This window comes from Poecilia mexicana, unplaced genomic scaffold, assembly GCF_051168715.1.
Source record: "Poecilia mexicana isolate PSO_F unplaced genomic scaffold, ASM5116871v1 scaffold_4, whole genome shotgun sequence".
NCBI lineage: Eukaryota > Metazoa > Chordata > Actinopteri > Cyprinodontiformes > Poeciliidae > Poecilia > Poecilia mexicana.
The window spans coordinates 3,018,809-3,038,294 of NW_028263373.1; the positions used below are offsets into that span (position 1 = coordinate 3,018,809).

The 19,486-nt window shown below is 47.4% G+C and overlaps 3 protein-coding genes across 6 annotated transcripts; 2 read left to right on the forward strand and 1 right to left on the reverse strand.

Moving 5' to 3' along the window:
* Positions 1 to 580: 580 nt before the first annotated feature.
* LOC148159889 (uncharacterized) lies at positions 581 to 5,169 on the reverse strand. Its single transcript, XM_088004803.1, has 3 exons — positions 5,133 to 5,169; positions 4,117 to 4,177; positions 581 to 3,200 (listed from the first exon to the last, which is right to left on the reverse strand). The coding sequence occupies exon 3, from the start codon at positions 3,063 to 3,065 to the stop codon at positions 2,532 to 2,534; it is 534 nt and encodes a 177-aa protein (XP_087860929.1). The 5' UTR covers positions 3,066 to 3,200; positions 4,117 to 4,177; positions 5,133 to 5,169; the 3' UTR covers positions 581 to 2,531.
* A 1,065-nt stretch (positions 5,170 to 6,234) lies between these two features.
* On the forward strand, positions 6,235 to 13,105 carry sgta (small glutamine rich tetratricopeptide repeat co-chaperone alpha). Its single transcript, XM_014971785.2, has 12 exons — positions 6,235 to 6,369; positions 8,560 to 8,684; positions 8,768 to 8,871; positions 8,938 to 9,028; positions 9,112 to 9,211; positions 9,282 to 9,386; positions 10,233 to 10,368; positions 10,443 to 10,505; positions 11,886 to 11,923; positions 11,994 to 12,221; positions 12,296 to 12,419; positions 12,726 to 13,105. Exons 2-11 carry the CDS (start codon positions 8,585 to 8,587, stop codon positions 12,405 to 12,407), a joined length of 1,077 nt encoding a protein of 358 aa, XP_014827271.2. The 5' UTR covers positions 6,235 to 6,369; positions 8,560 to 8,584; the 3' UTR covers positions 12,408 to 12,419; positions 12,726 to 13,105.
* Positions 13,106 to 13,256: 151 nt separating this feature from the next.
* LOC106906488 (zinc transporter ZIP3-like) lies at positions 13,257 to 18,840 on the forward strand. Of its 4 annotated transcripts, XR_015762635.1 has the most exons (4): positions 13,257 to 14,442; positions 15,596 to 15,889; positions 16,444 to 17,499; positions 17,538 to 18,840. XR_015762635.1 is itself a non-coding variant. In XM_088004797.1 (3 exons), the coding sequence occupies exons 2-3, from the start codon at positions 15,683 to 15,685 to the stop codon at positions 17,149 to 17,151; spliced, it is 915 nt and encodes a 304-aa protein (XP_087860923.1). In that variant the 5' UTR covers positions 13,257 to 14,442; positions 15,596 to 15,682; the 3' UTR covers positions 17,152 to 18,840. The 4 variants fall into 4 exon arrangements, 3 of the variants coding, with proteins under 3 accessions (XP_087860923.1, XP_087860924.1, XP_087860926.1); XM_088004797.1 differs by having other exon boundaries at positions 16,444 to 18,840; XM_088004798.1 differs by having other exon boundaries at positions 15,605 to 15,889; positions 16,444 to 18,840.
* The last annotated feature ends 646 nt before the right edge of the window (positions 18,841 to 19,486 follow it).

Sequence of the window (19,486 nt, forward strand, 5' to 3'; positions counted from 1 at the left end):
TGAAATTTGTTGACTTTTAGCAACAATAATTTATTACAAAAACAACAATACTATGAAATAATAATAGTTATTCTGATAAATAGATCAGTAACCAAAAATCCCTCAAAAATAATATTCTGTTAGATTTAAATCACTCAGTTTATGTCAGTAAAAATCTCAAATAATTAAATGTCCAAAAATTCCCGTTCTTTTGTAATGAGAATAATGTCCATAAAAGAGTTCCGTATCCTCAAAAAACAAAACAAAAAAGATGAGAAAAAGCTGGTACCATCAAAAATCCCCAAAAAGAAAACTAAAGTCCAGATCTCAGTCTTTCCTCTCCTCGGTGCCGGCGGCGTTTCCTGGGTCCAAACTCCAATCCACTTTCTAAAACATGATCTGCGGCACTGGGGCGAACTTTGATTGCCGTTTAATCTCTTTTCTTTGATTTGCTACGTATTTTAAACATTAAATCAAGTCAAGTTTCCCGCTGCACACGTCAATTTCAACCAGACCTAAAACCAGCATGACCTGCACAAAATCAGTTTGAAAAAGTGAACATAATTTTAACATAAATAACAGAAACTATTCTACAAAACAGTTTGATACATTTACTCTTTAATGTATTTATTCAGAAAAAACATAGTGGTTGTTACAAGGTTTTCAGGCTTGATGTTTATTTCACGATTATTAATCTGCGATTATTAATCCGCCTCCCTGCACAGCGGAGGCTGTGGGCAGATTTAAACTCCTGCTCTGATGGTCAGTCAGTCTTTGAGTTTCTTTTTCTGTTGTTAATGGAACCGAAAGGCGCAGAATTGCTCAACGCCTTGTTGAAACAATAATCACTGAGATCATTATTTTTGTTGGGTCATTAATTTGAACACATTTTGTTGGTATATTTCTTTAATCTTTAAAAAAGTTACAGACGTTTTGGATCTCAGTGAAAGTTTTTCCAAGCGCGTCAGACGACCGGCGTTTTGAGCATCTCTGAACTATTCCAACTCTGATGAACCTCAAGTCATGGTCAGATGTTCTTTTCTATCAAAAATCTATATATATTCTATGTAAGAATGGACTAGTCAAAGTCCAAGCCTAAAATGAATGAGAATGACCAGCTGGTCTGGTTTAACCAACTTCCAGGCCAGAGACAGAGATGACCGCCACTCTGTTTTCAGCTGAGTGAATCGTCCACCTGCTGAAAACACACACCACTCCTCGCCTTGGTTCTGACCCAGACCCTCAAACTGACCCAGCCCTCCTGCCTTAAAAAGGTCAGGATCAGACCACCCAGCCCACTCATGATCCCAATTATCAAATTAAAGTCTGATCTTCCATTCTTGTCTTAAGGACCATCTCTGACAAAGAGACTCTGGTTTCCAGTCTGTCCGCTGCCCTGAAGCAGCTCTGCTGGGAGCTGTGGACCACAACACCCCCCTTCATCTGCTTCACCATCAGACAGACTCTTTTCCTTTGGTTGGTTTATGCTGCACCTGAGCACAGAGACCAGTGGAGTCCCTCAGGGGTCACTTCTCATCTCTTGCCACACTAATGACACAGTTGTATATCTGTATCTGCAGGAGAAGATGTGGATCTGCCACAACTTTATACAACAGAAAGACCTCCAAGACAGCAGCCATGATGGTCGCCACCCCGGCCCCTAAACCTGCCTACATGCTGCTCCTCACCTCAGAACTACTGATCTAGCGACGTAAAACCTTCGTCCAGAGGCTCATAGCTATTGAGAAGCGATTGCTTCCTGGAGGCGTGTACTCTGTTGAAGTTTTAAATTTACCCAATTGCTAACATTTGTCCATGATGGATGTAATGTGCCAGTTCGACATTGTGAAGGTTACCAGAAATTGCCTCCACTCCGAAACGAGCCGATCCAAACGAAGCGGCTTTTAATGTTAATTCAATGTTTGGAAACAAACAACACGGACTGAACGGCTTACTTCTCTTCCTCTGCGGCCACTGATAAAACTACAGGCAGCCTACAGTTATAAAACAGCAGAAAATCAACATCATCATTGCTGATTGGCCCGGTTGAAATTCTACTAGAAGAATCCAGGTCAATCGGACGGAGCACCGAAGAGACAGTTTGATTGAGTACGAAGAAAGTGACCAGGCTAGTTTTGACCCACCCATGGTGTCTGGCTCTAAAGCAGCCAGACACCATGGAGGACGGAGCCGTCTCTGCTCCTCATGTCCTCAAAGTCTCTCCGATACTTTGAGGAACCAGAAAAAACATCACCTGAATCTTTCACATACAGTTTATAGTTTAACTGTTTGTTGTTTTTTCACACTTTTGATCATCTCAGTGCAGCACAAATAAAATGGATTTTTATTATGAATTAATGAAGAGGAAGCAGACATGTCTTTTCTGGCCCCAGGGGACATAAATGAGGCCCTCAGAAAGGAACCAGAGAATCCGATGGTCAGTCGGTGGATGAAGGTCAGGAAGCCTTCACCACTGATACGTTCCTCAGTTCCTGCAGCCGATCTAGAACCCGACCAGAACCCAAAGACTTATATTGTCCAGATCATCATCATCAGTTTCCTCCTGGCGGATCTTCCTCCTTCTGCTCTGAGGTTCCTCCTGAAGATTCGTCCTCCTGATTCACTGGAGCTGCGGAGCTTCCAGAGCGGAGGTCCTGTGTTGCACCATCAGGGACGGACGGATGGGAAGCCTCGTTCGCACGTCCGCCTCCGTCCTTCCTGCCCCTGGTTCCTCTCCGTCTCCTCAGGCCCAGACGCAGCAGGCTGCGGTGGACCGTCCATTCAGACATCTTCTTCTCAGAACCGGCGTTGACCTCCTCGGCAATCTGAGCCACGGTGGCCTTCCGGTTGGACTGGACCAACTGGGCCAGCCGTCGCTCTCCGCTTTCATCGATGAGTCTCCTCCGTCCGTGACCCAGTCTCTGGTTCACCAGCTTCCCCTCTTTGGACCACTTCTGGAAGGTGCTGACCACTGCGGCCCGGGAACATCCGACGATGGACGCTGTCTTGGAGATACTCTGACCCAGACGGCGCGCCATCACGATCTGACCCTTCTCAAAGTCGCTCAGATCCTTCCCCTTCCCCATGTGAGGCTGCGGGTAGACGGACCGGACCGCTCCTTATCCACCCCGTCCAGAACCAGGCGCCATGGCAGACCCTCTCCCTGTGTCTGCTGCAGCAGGAAGACTTCCTGATGTTCTGGACGGCTCCAGCTGGACGTTCTGCAGAGAAACAGGAACCAGAGATGGAACCAGGAACATTGGATATCTGCTAAATGTCAGGAAAGCAGCGAGAACATTTTCTAGAGATTTTTTTGTATCTCCCTTCAAATACAGAAGTTAGCATACATCTCCTCAATGTTTAGCAGCATCGTCTTTAAACTGCATGTCTTGTGTCAAACCTTTTGGGTTTCCTTCCTCAAGCTTCTCTTCATAGTGTACTGGAGTCCTGGTCCATTGCTTCTAACAGAACCGGTAGAACTGGGTCAGGTTTGTAGGCCATCTAAGATCTGTCCACAACTTCTCCATAGGACTGAGATCAGGACTTTGTGACAGCCACAGCAGAACGCTGACTTTCCTCTTCTTAAGCCATTTTCCAACCATCCTGCATGATAACGGTTGTTGTCCATCCAGAGTTTTAACTTCCTGCTGACGTCTTTAGATGTTGCCTTAATATTTTCACATTAGGTTCCTTCCTCACGATGCCACCTAGTGGATGAAGTTCCCCAGTTCCTCCCACAGCTTGTTCCACCCCGATACTTCACAGTTAAGATGATACAAGTAAAACATTTTTATTTTGTAAAAATGTAACCATGTAATGTCTGGGCTGGTTTCTGCTGACTTTCCCATGGAGTCGAACCAGAAATCATTAAAATACATCCACAGGTAAACGGCAAACTAACTCCGTGTCAGTTAATCTATCAGAGGTTTGTGGAAGACAACCCAAAATATTTGACCCACATCAGACAAATACTGAGCAGATGTATGCAAACGTACAAATAAATGTTCTCACTGCGTTTTCTGGCATTTACAAAAATAAAAATTAAGTTTGTTCTGATCTAAAACAAGAACATTTTGTTCTGATTTAACTTTTTGTGTCTTTTACTGGGTTTATGTAAACTTCTTGATCTCTGCTCACCTTCTTCACCATGAGGACAAACCTAAGAGAAAAATAGCGTCCTGCAGGAACTACGGCATCCCTGCAGGGACAAACAGACAGAAGCGCACTTTACATCAACATGGACAGAGCAACGCCTCCCTCTAGTGGCCTTTCCAGGTAACTACCTCGCACGTTTCACCTGATTGGCAGAACATTATGACCACTGATGTCTGGATTATTAAACTCCTGGTACCGGACCTTGTGTTCATAAGGAGGACATTTAGCAGAAACATCTAACATCCAGAAGACAGCTGGACTTCTGGGGCCTCCAGAAAGCAGAGAATTAGTCCAGCTGACCTCTAAACTCTGAGGACTGTCCTTTTGAGGGACCACAACCACAGCTTCAGCAACACTGTAGCTAATCTGGTGAGCCGCTGAGGGACACTGTCCCCTTTAGAAGACACATCTGTGTCCAACCTTCAGCTTCCTGGCTTTAGATGTGGCATCAGTCATTCACCGATAGCATCTATGCTGTCGTTCCTGCTGTGAAGCAGCCCCACAGCATGATGCAGCCACTCCAAGGCTTCACAGGTTGGTGTCCTCAGACTCTTAAAAACGGTCATTAAGGTCAAACACCACAGGTCACAGGACATGTCTCCATTTCTACACCTGATCAATATAATACTGCTGTTTTCTAAAATACAATATAATTAACAACGACTCCATTAATTTGTATAAAACTTATATTACAAAAATGTAGATCAATAATTTTAAAATATAATATTTACATTTTTGTTACATTTTTCTTACTAATCGCTACATTTTACATGCAGTATCGCGACGCACCACCAGGGGGCTTTGCGTCAAATGTCGTTTAAACTGGCTCCACAAAAACCGCTCATAAAACTGATATTTACCGTTAAAATGAGAAATGAACCGCCCCGATTAGATAATAAAGCAAACCCTGAACATTTCAGAGTGATTGTTAGAAGATAAATGGAGACATTTAGGAAGAAAACAGAAGAGGAGCAGCGGAGGCTCCATATTGAACCCACCTCTTAGTAGCAGGAATGTGAAGGGAACTACGGGAGCTCAGGAGGCACAAGAGGAGGGAATCTCCTACTCATAACAAGTTGTTATAAACATCCCGAACTATACAAAAAGGAACTTTTAGTTATTGATTCGATCAGAATTTGTTGAATTGTATATAAATGTGACTTATATTAAAGGAACAGTGCTGATTTTTATTTTAAACTAAATAAAAAGGCTCCAAAGTATTTACAATAATTTGATTTCCCCTCTTTATTCTGAAAATGTTTATTACAGATTTGAAAATGAAAAATTCCTCTTCCATATTTCTTATCAATATGAATTTGTTTGATAAGTTTCATCTTTATAAAAGTAAAATGATGTAAAGGAAATCAATTTTTGACCTATTCATTATAGATGCCAATAAAGACGAATAAATATTTGTCATATGTACAATTTAAATGTATTTAGATTTATTTTTCTTTTTTCAGGTTTTTATCATTTGCTGTTTTTTGTTATCTCTTGGTTGTGAAATACTTTTCAATGTTGCTGTAATATTGGAGCTTAATGATCCAGACATCAGTGGTCATAATGTTCTGCCGATAAGGTGAAAGATCTGAGATAGTTATGTGTAAAGTGAAGGATATTGTTTCTCTGGATCAGAACCGGAACAACCTTGGAAGCCTGTAGCTCTCGGACCTGAGGGTTCTGCTGGAGGTTCTGGATGATGAGACTCAGGTTGAATGTCCTTAATGTCTCGGGTTCAGTCCTCATTAGAGAACTTGAAGAGGAACAGGATGCTTTAAAACAAGGATAGTTTTTTGTGCACCTTTTCCCTCCATACTTTTTCCTTCCTTCCACTAAACTTTCTATGAATCACCTTGGATGAGCAGCCAGTTTCTTAAAGGCTTGTGCTTCTTGTGGATTAGTAACTGCAGAACCTTGTGGTTCTGGAGAACAGAAGATTTTTACAGTCTTTGGTATAAAAAGGTTTAACTTGTGTTTGTTTAAAGCTTATAATTTAAATTGTAAATTAAAATTAAATAAAAAAGTAAAGAAAAATTTTGAATGAAAATTTGTCATATTATTTTGAATTAAAATATTTACATCTCTGGGTAATTTTTAAACCGCTACGTCACGGCACTTCCGGCTGACGTCATCTCTCCGCGGCAGGTCCAGGACTAGCTAGCACAGCGAGGTTACCCAGCGCGGCTGACGTCGGGATTACCTGGCGGTTTTTCACCTGATTCCCGGAGACACCAGGTAGGAACCACCCGCCGCTGTGTTTCTGGCTCTGAACCGGAAGCAGAACCGTTTTAATTTGACGGCAGAACCAGAACTTTGATGGGACCGTTAGCTTTGGGGGCGATAGCACCGTGAGCTGGCGTTCGCGCCGAACTCCACCTAAAAACAATAAAAACTCCGCGGGACAGAAAACCGCGCCGAATTAGGAACCCATTTTCTTCTCCGGTTCAGACATCTGGACCTGCTGCTCGGTTCGGCGCGTATTAGATGGCTCTGGAAGCTTTCAGATGTTCACATCTAGAGGCTCCAGCTTATAGAAGAAAGTTAGCCAACATGGAAACTGGGTCTGGCTCCGAACCGAACTCCTTCAGAACCGAAACACCTGTGGGTGTCGATTCTGGTTCAGCTCAGAGCCAGCAGCTGGGTTCTGGATCATTAGTTGGGACCAGATGCTGATCCCGGGTCCGGTGGTACCAGAACATTCTTACGGCTAATCCCGGTTCGATGTGCGTGGCGTGGAGCCCACTCAGAAGAACCCACGGAAACAGAAAAAAATATCAAATAAATCCACCGAGAGTAAGAAACTTAATGAAACAGCCGCTTTTAAAACCCATCAGACTGAGCGCCTTGCTCTGAGGCACATCAACGTAAAGCTGGAATCAAACCCACAACCTTTCAGTTAGAATATGATTTCTCTCCCCACTGATTTCTCCTTTAGATGAAATCTGTTTTGGCATTATTAAATTGCTGGGTTTCACATGACGTAGCACTGACGTCACCCAATGCAGATGGAGGGCCGGAAGTAAATCCAGCCCATTTATTTCTGTTGATCCAACATCAAAATGCCTAAAATCTGTGTCCTGTACGGTTGTTCCAACTGTTCTAATAGAGAGAAAGATAAACGTTATTTTCGTGTTTCAAAGGTAGTTGGTCACAAGGGAGCTAATTTTAAAAAACTTACCGAAAAAAGAGGAGAAAGTGGATCAACAATCTGCAGCTAAAAACAGGAGGAACGAAACTAACAATGCCAGAGTTTGCAGTGCCGACTTTCTAACGTAACCATCGCATCATTTAAATTGTATTTTCAGATATTTTATTGGACAGTTACTTAGAAAGACAAGCGTTCATATGTAAGGTAAGATATATTATTTTTATGCCCTAGCATGGTTGTCCTCTGAGTGCTAATGTTGTTAGCAGCTAGCTTAGTGCCGAGTCACTAAATGATTGGTTCTTCTGGCTCGTCTTATAATATGAAGTCTGCAGCTCCTGGTAGTTAGTTATGTGGATCGCCTCGATGCGAGTAAATCCTCAAGATTTTTAAAGAATTCTTTTTTTACAGAGATAATACAGATCATATCCTAAATATACGCGTATTTTTTCGAGATGCCGCATCTGTTCCAGCCTATTTAGGGCATTAGCTACTCGTTGAGATCCATTTTGCTTTGGGTTTTGAGCCGGAGAAATCCACTTCCGGAACTCCATCTGAATTTCGCACATCATCCGGGTCACGTAACTGAAACCCTGCAATAATAAAATGACATCACTGGTGATGGAGGTTTTAGGTTGAATACTGATGCGTTTAAAGACAGAACACGGTAGTGAGTCCTTGAAACAGATGATTCTGTTTTTTATGATCTTGAGAAATGGTCACTTGATTTCCCATCAGGCTTAGCTTCAGGGATACTCATCTACCTGAGACCCCGCCCACACAGAAACATTGCTGTAGTTACGCCCCCTCTCCTGTAGGTGGTGCTAAACATAACCAGGAAATTAAATATTATCAAAGTTTCTTCAGAGTCGTTGAAGGTGATCTCCTGTAGCAGTCAGTTTTGCAACAAATCTGTAGAGGAATCTGACTGTGACATGTTCCCGTTTGGACCAGTGAACTAACCCGTTAGTCTTGTGAAAACAGAGATGAATTTCTGCCGCTTCTAATCCGCCTGCTATCCTCTGATCAGGAAGTCGGGCAGAAAGCGCAGGTCAGATCCTTTCTAGAATTTTCTTCAGCTGCAGCTCCAACATGGAGTCTGTGATTGCTTTTCTGTTTGGGGTCATAGGTCAGGTTAGAGGTTGGGCTAGCAAGGCAGCATTTACAAAACCCCCCTGCTGTTTCCATGGAGATATGTTCCCGTTTGGATCAGCTCAATCCACACCAGTGAACTAACCCGTTAGTCATGTGATGAAGGCCGTCCTCTGTCCCCTGTCCAGGTGTGTCCCCCACAGAGCGTCCACCATGACGGACAGCAAGCGCCTCGCCTTCTCCATCATCCAGTTCCTCCATGACCAGCTGCAGGCCGGAGACCTGACCTCCGATGCACAGGAGAGCCTGGAGGGTGAGTCCTGAGCACAGCCGGAACCGGGTCCAGACCGGTTCTGCTTGGGCTCTGCTGCCTGACATCTCCTTGTTGTCTTCTAGTTGCTGTCCAATGTCTGGAGACGGCTTTTGACGTTTCCACGGACGACCAGAGTCTGGCTGTTCCCATGACGCTACCAGAGATCTTCGCCTCGGCCACGGCCAAGGTCAGTCCCTGCTGCCGGAGGAAGTCCAGAGGAACCTGATGGTTCTGATGGTTCTGTGTCTTCCAGTTCCCAGCCGAGTCCCATGCCAACAACAACACGACGCCGAGTTCTCCAACAGAAGAGCAGAAAGCCGAGGCGGAGCGGCTGAAAACTGACGGTGGGTTCAGGTTCAGATTGTGGTTCTGGTTCTGGAGGATCTGTCTCATGTGGATCTGTTTTCTTGTGTTTTCTGCTCTGCAGGGAACGACCAGATGAAGGTGGAAAACTTTGCAGCAGCCGTGGAGTTCTACTCCAAGGCCATCGCCCTGAACCCTCAGAACGCCGTCTACTACTGCAACAGGTGGGCCAGAACCCGGTCCAGCTGGAACTCCAGCCGCCCGGTTCTGACCCATGTCCTGCTGTGGTTTCAGGGCTGCGGCGTACAGCAAGCTGGGGAACTACGCCGGCGCCGTGCAGGACTGTGAACGGGCCATCAGGATCGACCCAAACTACAGCAAGGCGTACGGCCGGATGGGGTGAGACCAACAGAAACGTCTTAATTAATATTAAGATTTAAAGGACAGTTTACTTTGTAAAAGTGCAAAAACTAAATCTCATGACAACAATCTGATGCTATGAGGTGAATCGTTCTGTTTGAGCTCGGTTTGTTTACGGATACACCCGGCACATAATGACCAATTATCCCTGATTGGTTTTAAGTTTGAATAATTAAGCCCCGCCCCTTTTCCCAGGTTCCACCGAATCTCTGTTGAGACTCTTAGTGGTGCTGATGCTTTAGCAGGAAGAGCGCTGTGTGAGTTATGTTCCACTTCAGGCCCCATGACACCGGAGGATGGCCGTAGTCACATTTAAAAGTAAAATAAATTTAACGAAAAATGACCTAAAATTGACAATAAGTGTTTGTATGCTTAACTCAATATTTGTTGGGTACAAAATTATTTCTTGTATTAGTTTTATTTGTTCAATAATGTCAGCAGCTTGGGGCCATATTTAGATTTTCTGGTTATTTATTCAGTTGAATTCAGTATTATTGAGGAATAACAACTGTCTGTGATTGGCTGGGTTTGTGGCTCATTTATATAAACTTGATCAAGTTGCAGCACAGACAGGGGGCAGGCTTTACTGCCCCCTGCCAGTAAAGCCTGGCAGGGGGCAAGTAAAGCCTGGCAGCCCATCAGGCTGATGATCCACTGGAGGAAACTCTGGTCGGTCGAAGCCAGGAGAACTCAGAACCACTTTGATCCGTCCAAACATTCAGATGGTTCAGATAATTTCTGCTCAGTTTGGAGCTCCGCCTCCTCTGCCATGTTTCTTCCTCCTGACTTGCCCCTCTCTATCTCTGGTTCTGGTTCTGGTGTCAGTTTGGCGCTGGCCAGCCTCAATAAGCACACGGAGGCAGTGGGTTACTACAGGAAGGCTCTGGAGCTCGACCCGGATAACGACACCTACAAAACCAACATGAAGATCGCCGAGGAGAAGATGGAGACGTCCAGCCCGGTAAGAGGAACCGGACCGAGTCCGACCTGGGCCGGTTCTGTCTCTGCTTCATTCTTCTTCTTCTTCTGTTTCAGTCGGCGGGTCTGGGAGGAATCGACCTGGCTGGGTTGCTTAGCAACCCCGGCTTCATGAACATGGTGAGCTCTGACGGACCGACGCACAGAAGTAAAGAAATGATCACCTGATCGTCTGCATGCATGAGAACAGGATGACCACACAGGGTCAGCTGGTTCTGGCCGGGTTCTGGAGCGTTATGAAGCTTTAGATCTGAAAAACAAGATGAGTTCAGCCATTCTGACTCACTCATTGGGAAATGTTTGAATTATTCTTGGAAACAGCTCTGTGTGTTAGAATAATGTAACACACACGTGCAGGAGACCGTAGTGTGGTCCGGCCCACGCTATGGAGACCTTCCAGGCCCTCCAGGAACTCCAGGCCCTCCAGGCCGGCCTCCTGCAACCTTTAGATGTGTCTCTACTTCAACACACCTGAGTCAAACACTGAGGTCGTTAGCAGAACCTGATGCACTGAGGAGGAGCTTCAGCTGTTGGATCCAGGTGTGTTGGACCAGGGAGACGTTAAGAGCTGCAGGACTCGGACCTCCAGGACCAGGACTGCCCACCGCTGTGCTAGTGGGTTGGTGCTGACCTGCAGGGATGGAGGAAAATGTAAAAACACGCTGAGAAAAGCAGTAAAAATAAATTCCAGCTGAAGAGTGGAAAACAAGGAGTTCAGGGCTGCAGCCTGTTGATGATGACGAGGATGAAAGATTTCATCGTGGTTTTATAAATGAAGCTTGGGACCATGGCGATGCTCGGCGTTCATAATCTGAGGGAAGGAGGAGAAAACAGCTGCTGTCTGGTTCGCAGTCTGGAGAACCTAAACCAGAGAACTCTTCTCCTCCAGCGATAATAAATCTGACTCAGGACAGGATTGGTCGTAGAGTCGCACTACACCGACATTCAGATGTCAGAAATATCACAAAACCTCTCAAGATCACACGTGAGTTCAGAGTAAACAAACATGGCCGACTGCCAAGAAACCATGGCGACAGTTTGGGAACTTTTTTAACAGAAAAATTATCCACATTTTTCTCTGGCTGTTCTCCAACATCCACTGGACTTCCTGCTCCATCATGGCAGCTGCTTGGTCTGATTGGCTGCGTTGAGGTTTATCATCCAGTAACAGGATGATCCACCATGGGGAATGATCCTGATCCTGATCCTGATCCTGATCCTGGACCAGATCAGTCTGAACACGCTGCAGGAAGAGCCACTGAGACTGTCTTTAGAGCTGTTTCCTGATTCACAAATACTCAGATATTTGTCATGTTTCTTTTTAAAGTGAGGAAGACGAGGATGAGATGTCTAAATGGGAGTGCTTCAGCCTTCATCAGGATGAAAACAGAGCCAGCTCCATGTTGGCTCACATGACATCAGTTTATGAATTTCTGTCGGTAGTGTCATTGAACTGACCTTGAACATTGTGATGTGTGACTGATGCTGCTCTCTCTGCAGGCATCGACCCTCATGAACAACCCTCAGGTTCAGCAGCTGTAAGTTTCTCACCTTCATCCCTCCTCCTCCTCCTCTCCACCCCTGATCCGTTTCCATGGTTTCTCTCAGGATGTCCGGGATGATGTCAGGCGCATATGGCATGGGAGCGACTGGAGGCGGAGCTGGAGGAGGCGGGGGGATCGGCGGCAGCGGGGGGATCGGCGGCAGCGGGGGGGTCGGCGGCAGCGGGGGGGTCGGCGGCAGCGGGGGGGTCGGCGGCGGTGCTGGAGCGGGAGGAGGAGTGGGCGGAGCCTCAGCAGCTCAGGGACCCGCGGATCTGTCCGGCCTCATCCAGGCGTGAGTTCCCGCTCCTTCAGTCAGGCCTGAAGCGCGGCACTGTTGTTGACTGCAGTCTGTGGCTCGGCCTGCAGGGGGCAGCAGTTCGCCCAGCAGATGCAGCAGCAGAACCCCGAACTCATCGAACAGCTAAGGAGTCAGATCCGCAACCGGACGCCCAGCGCCGGGAACGAGGAGCAGCAGTGACGCTTCTGAACTGTACGCATTGATTATTACTGATCAGATTATTATTGCTGATCCTTAAGATTTAATTACTTTGAATTAGTCAGCCCCACATCATGATGGTGCCACCACCAAGCTTCAGTTTTACAAGCTAAATATTTAACTTGCTGTTTATTTTGAAGCTACAGATTTACTGAGTTAGTTTGAAACTGACATGTGATGAATTCATAAGACGGAGAAAATATGTCATTAATTCTGTTGTTTGTCTTCTAAGTCTCTAAATAACCCAAATTCCTGCTGTTGGTACCGATGTGATGGTCTGATTCTCTCTGTCTCTTCCAGGTTGGACAGGTTTGGTGGAGGCAGCATCTGGTTTGATTTCCTTTCTGATTGGACTGTAAAACTCAAAGGACTTTAAGGAAATGTTTTGTTTTTCAATAACTGTAATGGCAGCATGAGCGAGTGTCGGCTTTGTTCAGGAACACCAACCCCCTCTGCTCCTGCAGCTCTGTGTGTCTCTGCAGGGAAGCTTTTTCCACCATCACACCTTCCACAGCTTCAAATGTGTTTCATTTCCTCTGAAAGCAGCAGACTAACCGAAGAAGCATCTCTGCCTGTTTCTGGGTCTCTGGCTGGCTGAGGCAGTTTGAGCTCTGGCTCCTCCACCTGGAGCTGCAGGAGCCAGGCTGTTTGACACCTGTATTAAAAAGAGCATCTCACCATTTTACTCCTCCTCTGGTTGTTGTTTCCATGGTAACTGATCAGGCCGGAGGTTTCGGCATCTCCCTCCTGGTTTGGTGATGACGGCTGGAAGCCACGATGGAGGAGTTCAGAGATCTGGAGCCAACCTGCAGGTTGATTCAGACAGATCAAACCGTACCGAAGAAGGACTTCATAAAATATAGATTTCTGTTTGTTTTATCGCCTCAAAACTTAGAACTATGCTGTTGCTCTTTTCTTTTGGGCAGTTGCTATAATGCGTAACCATGGCAACAATGGACCTATTTAACCGGAAGCAGGCGATTGACATTTCAACAGCTCAAATAAAATCTAAAGTAAATCTAAAGCAGATCTGTGGAGAGCGAGGACGTTCAGAACGCAGGTCTCTGATTCTGCCTGGTTCCTGAACGTTTCAACAGATGGGTTATTAAAGAGGAGCTGCAAAAGCCAAGGAGGTGGATTAGCAGGGATCTGAACAGCAGATGGTGATTGTTCCTCTTGGTTTCTGTCTGGAGGATTCTGAATGCTGTGTTTCCGCTCAGCGGTTCTGTTTGGTTTGGTTCTGTAAGTCGTTTTGCGGTCCAGCGTGTTCAAGAAAGTGTTTCACCATCTTGTCGCTATCGGTGACATTTTCCTGTCGTAACAGTGGACTGTGACGCCAGTGGCTTTGTCTGAACCTGACCTTTGACCTGTGAACCTACAGAGCCCAGGAATGGAGTAGGTTGGGTCGGTTCAATGGACCACTTTATAAATGGAACCGAACCGAACCATACTGCTCAGTGGAAACGAGGCAAGATTCTTTCTCTGCAGTTTGACTTGCCAGAGTGTTGGCAGTTCATCAGTTTTCAGTTACAGCAATTCCTTCAAAGTATTTCAAACATATTTTCCAGTTTAGTTAAATCTGCCTAATCAGCAGACAGGTTACTATTAAAAGAGGAGCAGATGTTCTGAAGTCTTTGTCTTGGTTTCATCACTTTGCATCCAAACCGCAGGAGCCTGTTGCAGAAAATGTTCAAACTGAAAGAACCAAATTCTGGATCCAGCAAGAAGAAGGCAAGCATTTGATTCTAAATGTTTGTTAATAAAAAAAAAAAAAAGAATGAAAAAAGGTTTTGATAAAAAAATAAATAAAAATGTTGAAGTAAAAACTTCCAGTTATGCTTTAACAACAAAAGTTGGAACAAAATGATCCGCTTTTAGGTGTAAATACAGAAAAACGCGCTTTAGAAAGTGGTTCTACGTCACTAGGAACCCACCAATCAGTGTGCACGTTGAGTCTGACGCTGAAACGGAAGTGTTTTGATGCACCTGCCGGAGCGGAGGACGGATGTTCGAGCAGGTAACCATGGTGTGGTTCTGTTTGGGGTGGAGCTGGTTCCTGTGGTTCTAAAGATGCTCTGGTACCTTCAGTAACTTGGTCCAGAACCGTTGTTCTAACCCAGCGGACCGGTTCCGGCCCAGTTGGCTGCTTTAGCTAGCTACTGTTAGCAGGACAGCTTACCGGAAGTAGGTTGCTGTGGCGTTTTTAATTAAACTGGACTTTTTGTTTCCAAACTGAAGAGCGCTGATCCAGCAGGGTCTCTGCTCAGGTTCTGGTGAATCCGCTCATTTGGACCAGAACCTGCTGCTGATAGGAACCAAAAAACAGAAACTAAACCGGCTGGTTCTATTCGGAACCGTTAGACCTGGACCCGGAGCAGAAAGCAACAGAACAAAGCTACTGAACGTTCCTGCTGGGATTAACTCGGAAATCACTCTATAGATGAGGCACAGACATTTGTTTTCCCTTTTGAATTTTGATTCACTTTGAATTTTTATTTTTCAGGAATTCTTTTGTCAAAATTGAGGGTTTTTCTTCAATAGCTTCCAGGTCTTGTGACCCATTGACCCAGAACCAGTGTGAAATTGTTCTACCAGTCTGTATAAATGAGGCACACTCATTTATATTCGAGTTGAGTCCTTTTTATAATTTAGGTATTTTTATATTAGCTTCTAGGTCATCAATCAATCAATCAAATTTTGTTTGTATAGCACATTTCAGCAGCAGGGCGTTTCAAAGTGCTTTATGTAATAAAAACACAAAAACACAGAGTCATGCAACATAGAATCAACAATCAAAACATTACATTAAGCCAAGAGCTATTAAATTCGTAATTGATTACGTTTCAAATCCAGCTCTAAACTGGTGGGTTTTTAGTCAAGATTTAAAGGCACTCAGTGTTTCAGCTGTTTTACAGTTTTCTGGAAGTTTGTTCCAAATTTGTGGTGCATAGAAGCTGAATGCTGCTTCTCCTCGTTTGGTTCTGGTTCTGAGAACCAAAGAATAAATTAATTTAATGGTTTATTATTTAATGGAAACTTTCAGGTTGTGCTTCAGTTTAGACCCATTGGTTCTGGTTGTAACCCAGAATAACCCAGTAATCAGCTGCTGCTGAAGAACCAGAACCCCAGGAGACTCCCAGTAACAGCTGCTGTGTTTGTTTCTCCACCAGTGGAACCAGTAGAGACGCTGCAGCTCCTCCACGCCCACCACACAGGAAGTGATGTCACTGTGCTGCTGGTAGCATCTGCAGCTCAGGATGCAGCTCCTGGTGGTGAAGCTGCTGGGCCTGCTGGGCCTGTCCTCGCTGATGCTGGCCGGCATCCTGCTGCCGGTGCGCCTCCTGCTGGCCGACAGCGAGAAGGCGGGGCGCTACCACCGGGGCCTGGCGCTCGGAAACTGCTTCGGAGGAGGCGTGTTCCTGGCAACGTGCTTCAACGCTCTGCTGCCGGCCGTCAGAGACAAGGTACACACACACACACACAGAGCAGCCAGGAGGAAACGGTTTCATAAGCAGCTGATTTCAGTAACATCTTTAAAGGGACGGTGTTTTCCAGGCATGTTGGGCCATTTTAAGGCACTATCATGTAGCTATTTTACCTTCAGCTGTTATAGAAATACTATGTGTATCAAATATGACTTCAGTATTTAACGCCTTGAAATTGGGCATCTGTCCCTTTAAGAACTCTTGCTCTTCCTGAAGCTCCGCCTTCAGCAAGTCGTCACAGCAACATTTCTAATAAAGCCAGTTTTGTTTTTTAACAACATTAATGCAATTTTTTCAAGACAATAAGTCAAAATTCTAGTCATGATAAGAGATTTTCAGAATAAATGATAAAAGATAGAGTAAACGAACAGTTCCTCATGGCCCCTTTACTTTGGCCTCGACTCTTTCACGCTTCTTTACTATTTTCTCCAGTGTGTGTCCCACAAATATTGGTAAATTTGAAATTATGATTAATTGTAGTTACTTTAGTGGTAAAAATCAAACTTGTCTAAGCTTGGCTGCTCCCCCTGCAGGCGGCCGGCGTCCTGCAGCAGCTGCAGGTCAGCAGCGACTACCCGCTGGCTGAGACCATGATGATGGTGGGCTTCTTCATCATGCTGTTTGTGGAGCAGGCAGTCCTGACCTTCAGGAAGGAGAAGCCGTCCTTCATCGCCTTGGAGACGTTCAACACCGGCGGCTCGGAACCCGGCAGCGACTCGGAGTACGACGCCCCCTTCCTGGGTGGCGGCCATCGCCACGGACACTTTGGACCGGGACACCTGGCTGGGGCGGGGCCTCTGCGGCTGGCCGGCCTGGTTCTGGCGCTGTCGGCCCACTCGCTGTTCGAAGGCGTGGCGCTGGGCCTGCAGGAGGACGGCGCCAAGCTGGGCGGCCTGCTGCTGGGCGTGGCCGTCCACGAGACGCTGGCCGCCGCAGCGCTAGGCGTCAACGTGGCCAAGGCGGCGCTCGGCATGAAGGACGCCGCCAAGCTGGCTACCGCCGTCGCCATGACGATCCCCCTGGGCGCGGCAGCGGGGATGGGCGTGGAGGCGGTGCGGACGCTGGCAGCCGGCGTGGCGTCGCTGCTGCTGCAGGGCCTCGCCGGCGGGACCTTCCTCTTCGTCACCTTCATGGAGGTCCTGAGTCCGGAGCTGGAGCAGAGGAACGACCGCCTGCTCAAGGTGCTCTGCCTCGTCCTGGGCTACGCGGCGCTCGCCGCGCTGCTGCTCATCAGGTGGTGATGGCAGGGGCGGGGCCCCCAGGAAGGGGCGGGGCCCGCGGAGTAGGGCAGGGATCCCAGGAAGGTGCGGGGCCCCCAGGAAGGGGCGGGGCCCCCAGGAAGGGGCGGGGCCCGCGGAGTAGGGCGGGGATCCCAGGAAGGTGCGGGGCCCCCAGGAAGGGGCGGGGCCCGCGGAGTAGGGCGGGGATCCCAGGAAGGTGCGGGGCCCCCAGGAAGGGGCGGGGCCCGCGGAGTAGGGCGGGGATCCCAGGAAGGTGCGGGGCCCCCAGGAAGGGGCGGGGCCCCCAGGAAGGGGCGGGGCCCCCAGGAAGGGGCGGGGCCCGCGGAGTAGGGCGGGGATCCCAGGAAGGTGCGGGGCCCCCAGGAAGGGGCGGGGCCCCCAGGAAGGGGCGGGTCACTCTGCTCTCTCCAACCGCTGCAGAGAGCAGGAACTATGACTTGAATAAGAGACTTAAAGAGGGAACCCCTATCCCTGACCTTTGACCCCTGCCCATACGACCTGCAGGTGTTTGCTGCTCTTATTGCTGTATTAATGGTGTGGCGCTTGCTTCCTCCTGCAGGGGGCGCTGGGCGGTGAGCCCACAGATGTTCAAGCCGACTGTGGCTGTGTGGGTAGAGCGGTCGACCTGTGATCGGAAGGTTGTAGGTTCGATTCCAGCTTCCACCTGTTCCACCTAACCCCAAACATTTTAAATTGAATGTTTGTCCCTGAACCTCGTCTGGCAGGCTCAGAACCGTTCTACCAGACAGTCTGACCAGAATGAATCAGAACCGGTTCTATACCTGAACCAGAACCTGAACAGAGGGTCCCTCACCATCAGAACCAGGACCTCCACCCTCTGTGACATCACTTCCTGTTATCCCTCCTGTAGATCTGTCCGGGTTCTGGTCGGTGTTGTGTGAAGTAAATGGATCAGAACCAGGAACCAGACTGTGATGTGTGATCTGTCGGAACCTGGAGGTCCGGTCAGATTCTGTTTAATCCAGAGATGATCTCTGGTCATGTTGAGATTAGCAGAATAATCTGTTGAAGGTTTTCAGATTGAAGTTAGCAGTTTTCTTTTATGTGTTTTAACAGAAGCTTGGAGTCCAGAACTGAACTGATTTATTTAAAGGTCCAGTATCTTGTAAATCAACTGTTTTTATCATGTTATATTATTACTCCCTGCACTGTTGCCTTGATTCTTTCATGTTTGAGGAATCCTTTAATCTCCATGGCAACCATCCAGCTGTTAGAAACACCTGGTAGACCTAGCCCCGCCTTCAAGGTGAAGCTCCTCCCCCTCTCAGCTGCTTCAGACTAGCCAGCAGCAATTAGTTGCTGAGCTCACTATAGGAGCTGCTGCTCAGAGCAGCGCTGGTAGAAACGTTAAAGGGTTAATAGAGGAGCCATGTTGGGACGACTTCCTGGAGGCGGAGCTTCAGAAAGAGACAGAGGCCCAACTTCAAGATATTAAATCAGAGAGTAAAAGTCATATTTACAACAAACATAACAATTGAAGGTAACAGTTACTTTATTAAGCTACAGACTGTCTCTGGAAACACATGACGCTGGCCCTTTAAGCTGGGTGAGCAGGTCCAGTTCCTCTGGTCATCATGCAGAGCATCGTCTGCTAGCATCAGTGCTGAAGCTGAACAGCAGAACCTGTTTCTCTATTCACTATAAAATAAAACTATAACGTTAACAACAGATGAGTATGTTGTCATGTTTTTGTTTTTTATGTTTCTACATCAAGCTCCTTCATCCATATCCTGCCGTTCTCCAACGCTCATCCAGGACCGCACAAACTCAGGTGGAGTGGGCCCCACTCTGGGCCCACACTGGCCCCACTCTGAGCACACCTGACACACACAGGCCCCACTCTAGGCCCACACTGGCCCCACTCTGACCCCACACTGGCCCCACTCTGAGCACACCTGACACACACAGGCCCCACTCTAGGCCCACACTGGCCCCACACTGGCACCACTCTGATCCCACTCTGGCCCCACTCTGGGCCCACACTGGGCCCACACTGGCCCCACTCTGATCCCACACTGGCCCCACTCTGAGCACACCTGACACACACAGGCCCCACTCTAGGCCCACACTGGCCCCACACTGGGCCCACACTGGCCCCACTCTGAGCACACCTGACACACACAGGCCCCACTCTAGGCCCACACTGGCCCCACTCTGACCCCACACTGGCCCCACTCTGACCCCACACTGGCCCCACTCTGAGCACACCTGACACACACAGGCCCCACTCTAGGCCCACTCTGGGCCCACACTGGCCCCACTCTGAGCACACCTGACACACACAGGCCCCACTCTAGGCCCACACTGGCCCCAC

Excerpts from the sequence above, each read along its gene's own strand:
- sgta (XM_014971785.2), top strand. The coding sequence starts at position 8,585 with ATGACGGACAGCAAGCGCCTCGCCTTCTCCATCATCCAGTTCCTCCAT. Across the intron at positions 8,872-8,937 it reads TCGCCTCGGCCACGGCCAAG|TTCCCAGCCGAGTCCCATGC; the intron begins GTCAGTCCCTGC and ends TGTGTCTTCCAG. Across the intron at positions 9,387-10,232 it reads AAGGCGTACGGCCGGATGGG|TTTGGCGCTGGCCAGCCTCA; the intron begins GTGAGACCAACA and ends TTCTGGTGTCAG.
- LOC106906488 (XM_088004797.1), top strand. The coding sequence starts at position 15,683 with ATGCAGCTCCTGGTGGTGAAGCTGCTGGGCCTGCTGGGCCTGTCCTCG. Across the intron at positions 15,890-16,443 it reads TGCCGGCCGTCAGAGACAAG|GCGGCCGGCGTCCTGCAGCA; the intron begins GTACACACACAC and ends CTCCCCCTGCAG.
- LOC148159889 (XM_088004803.1), bottom strand. The coding sequence starts at position 3,065 with ATGGGGAAGGGGAAGGATCTGAGCGACTTTGAGAAGGGTCAGATCGTG.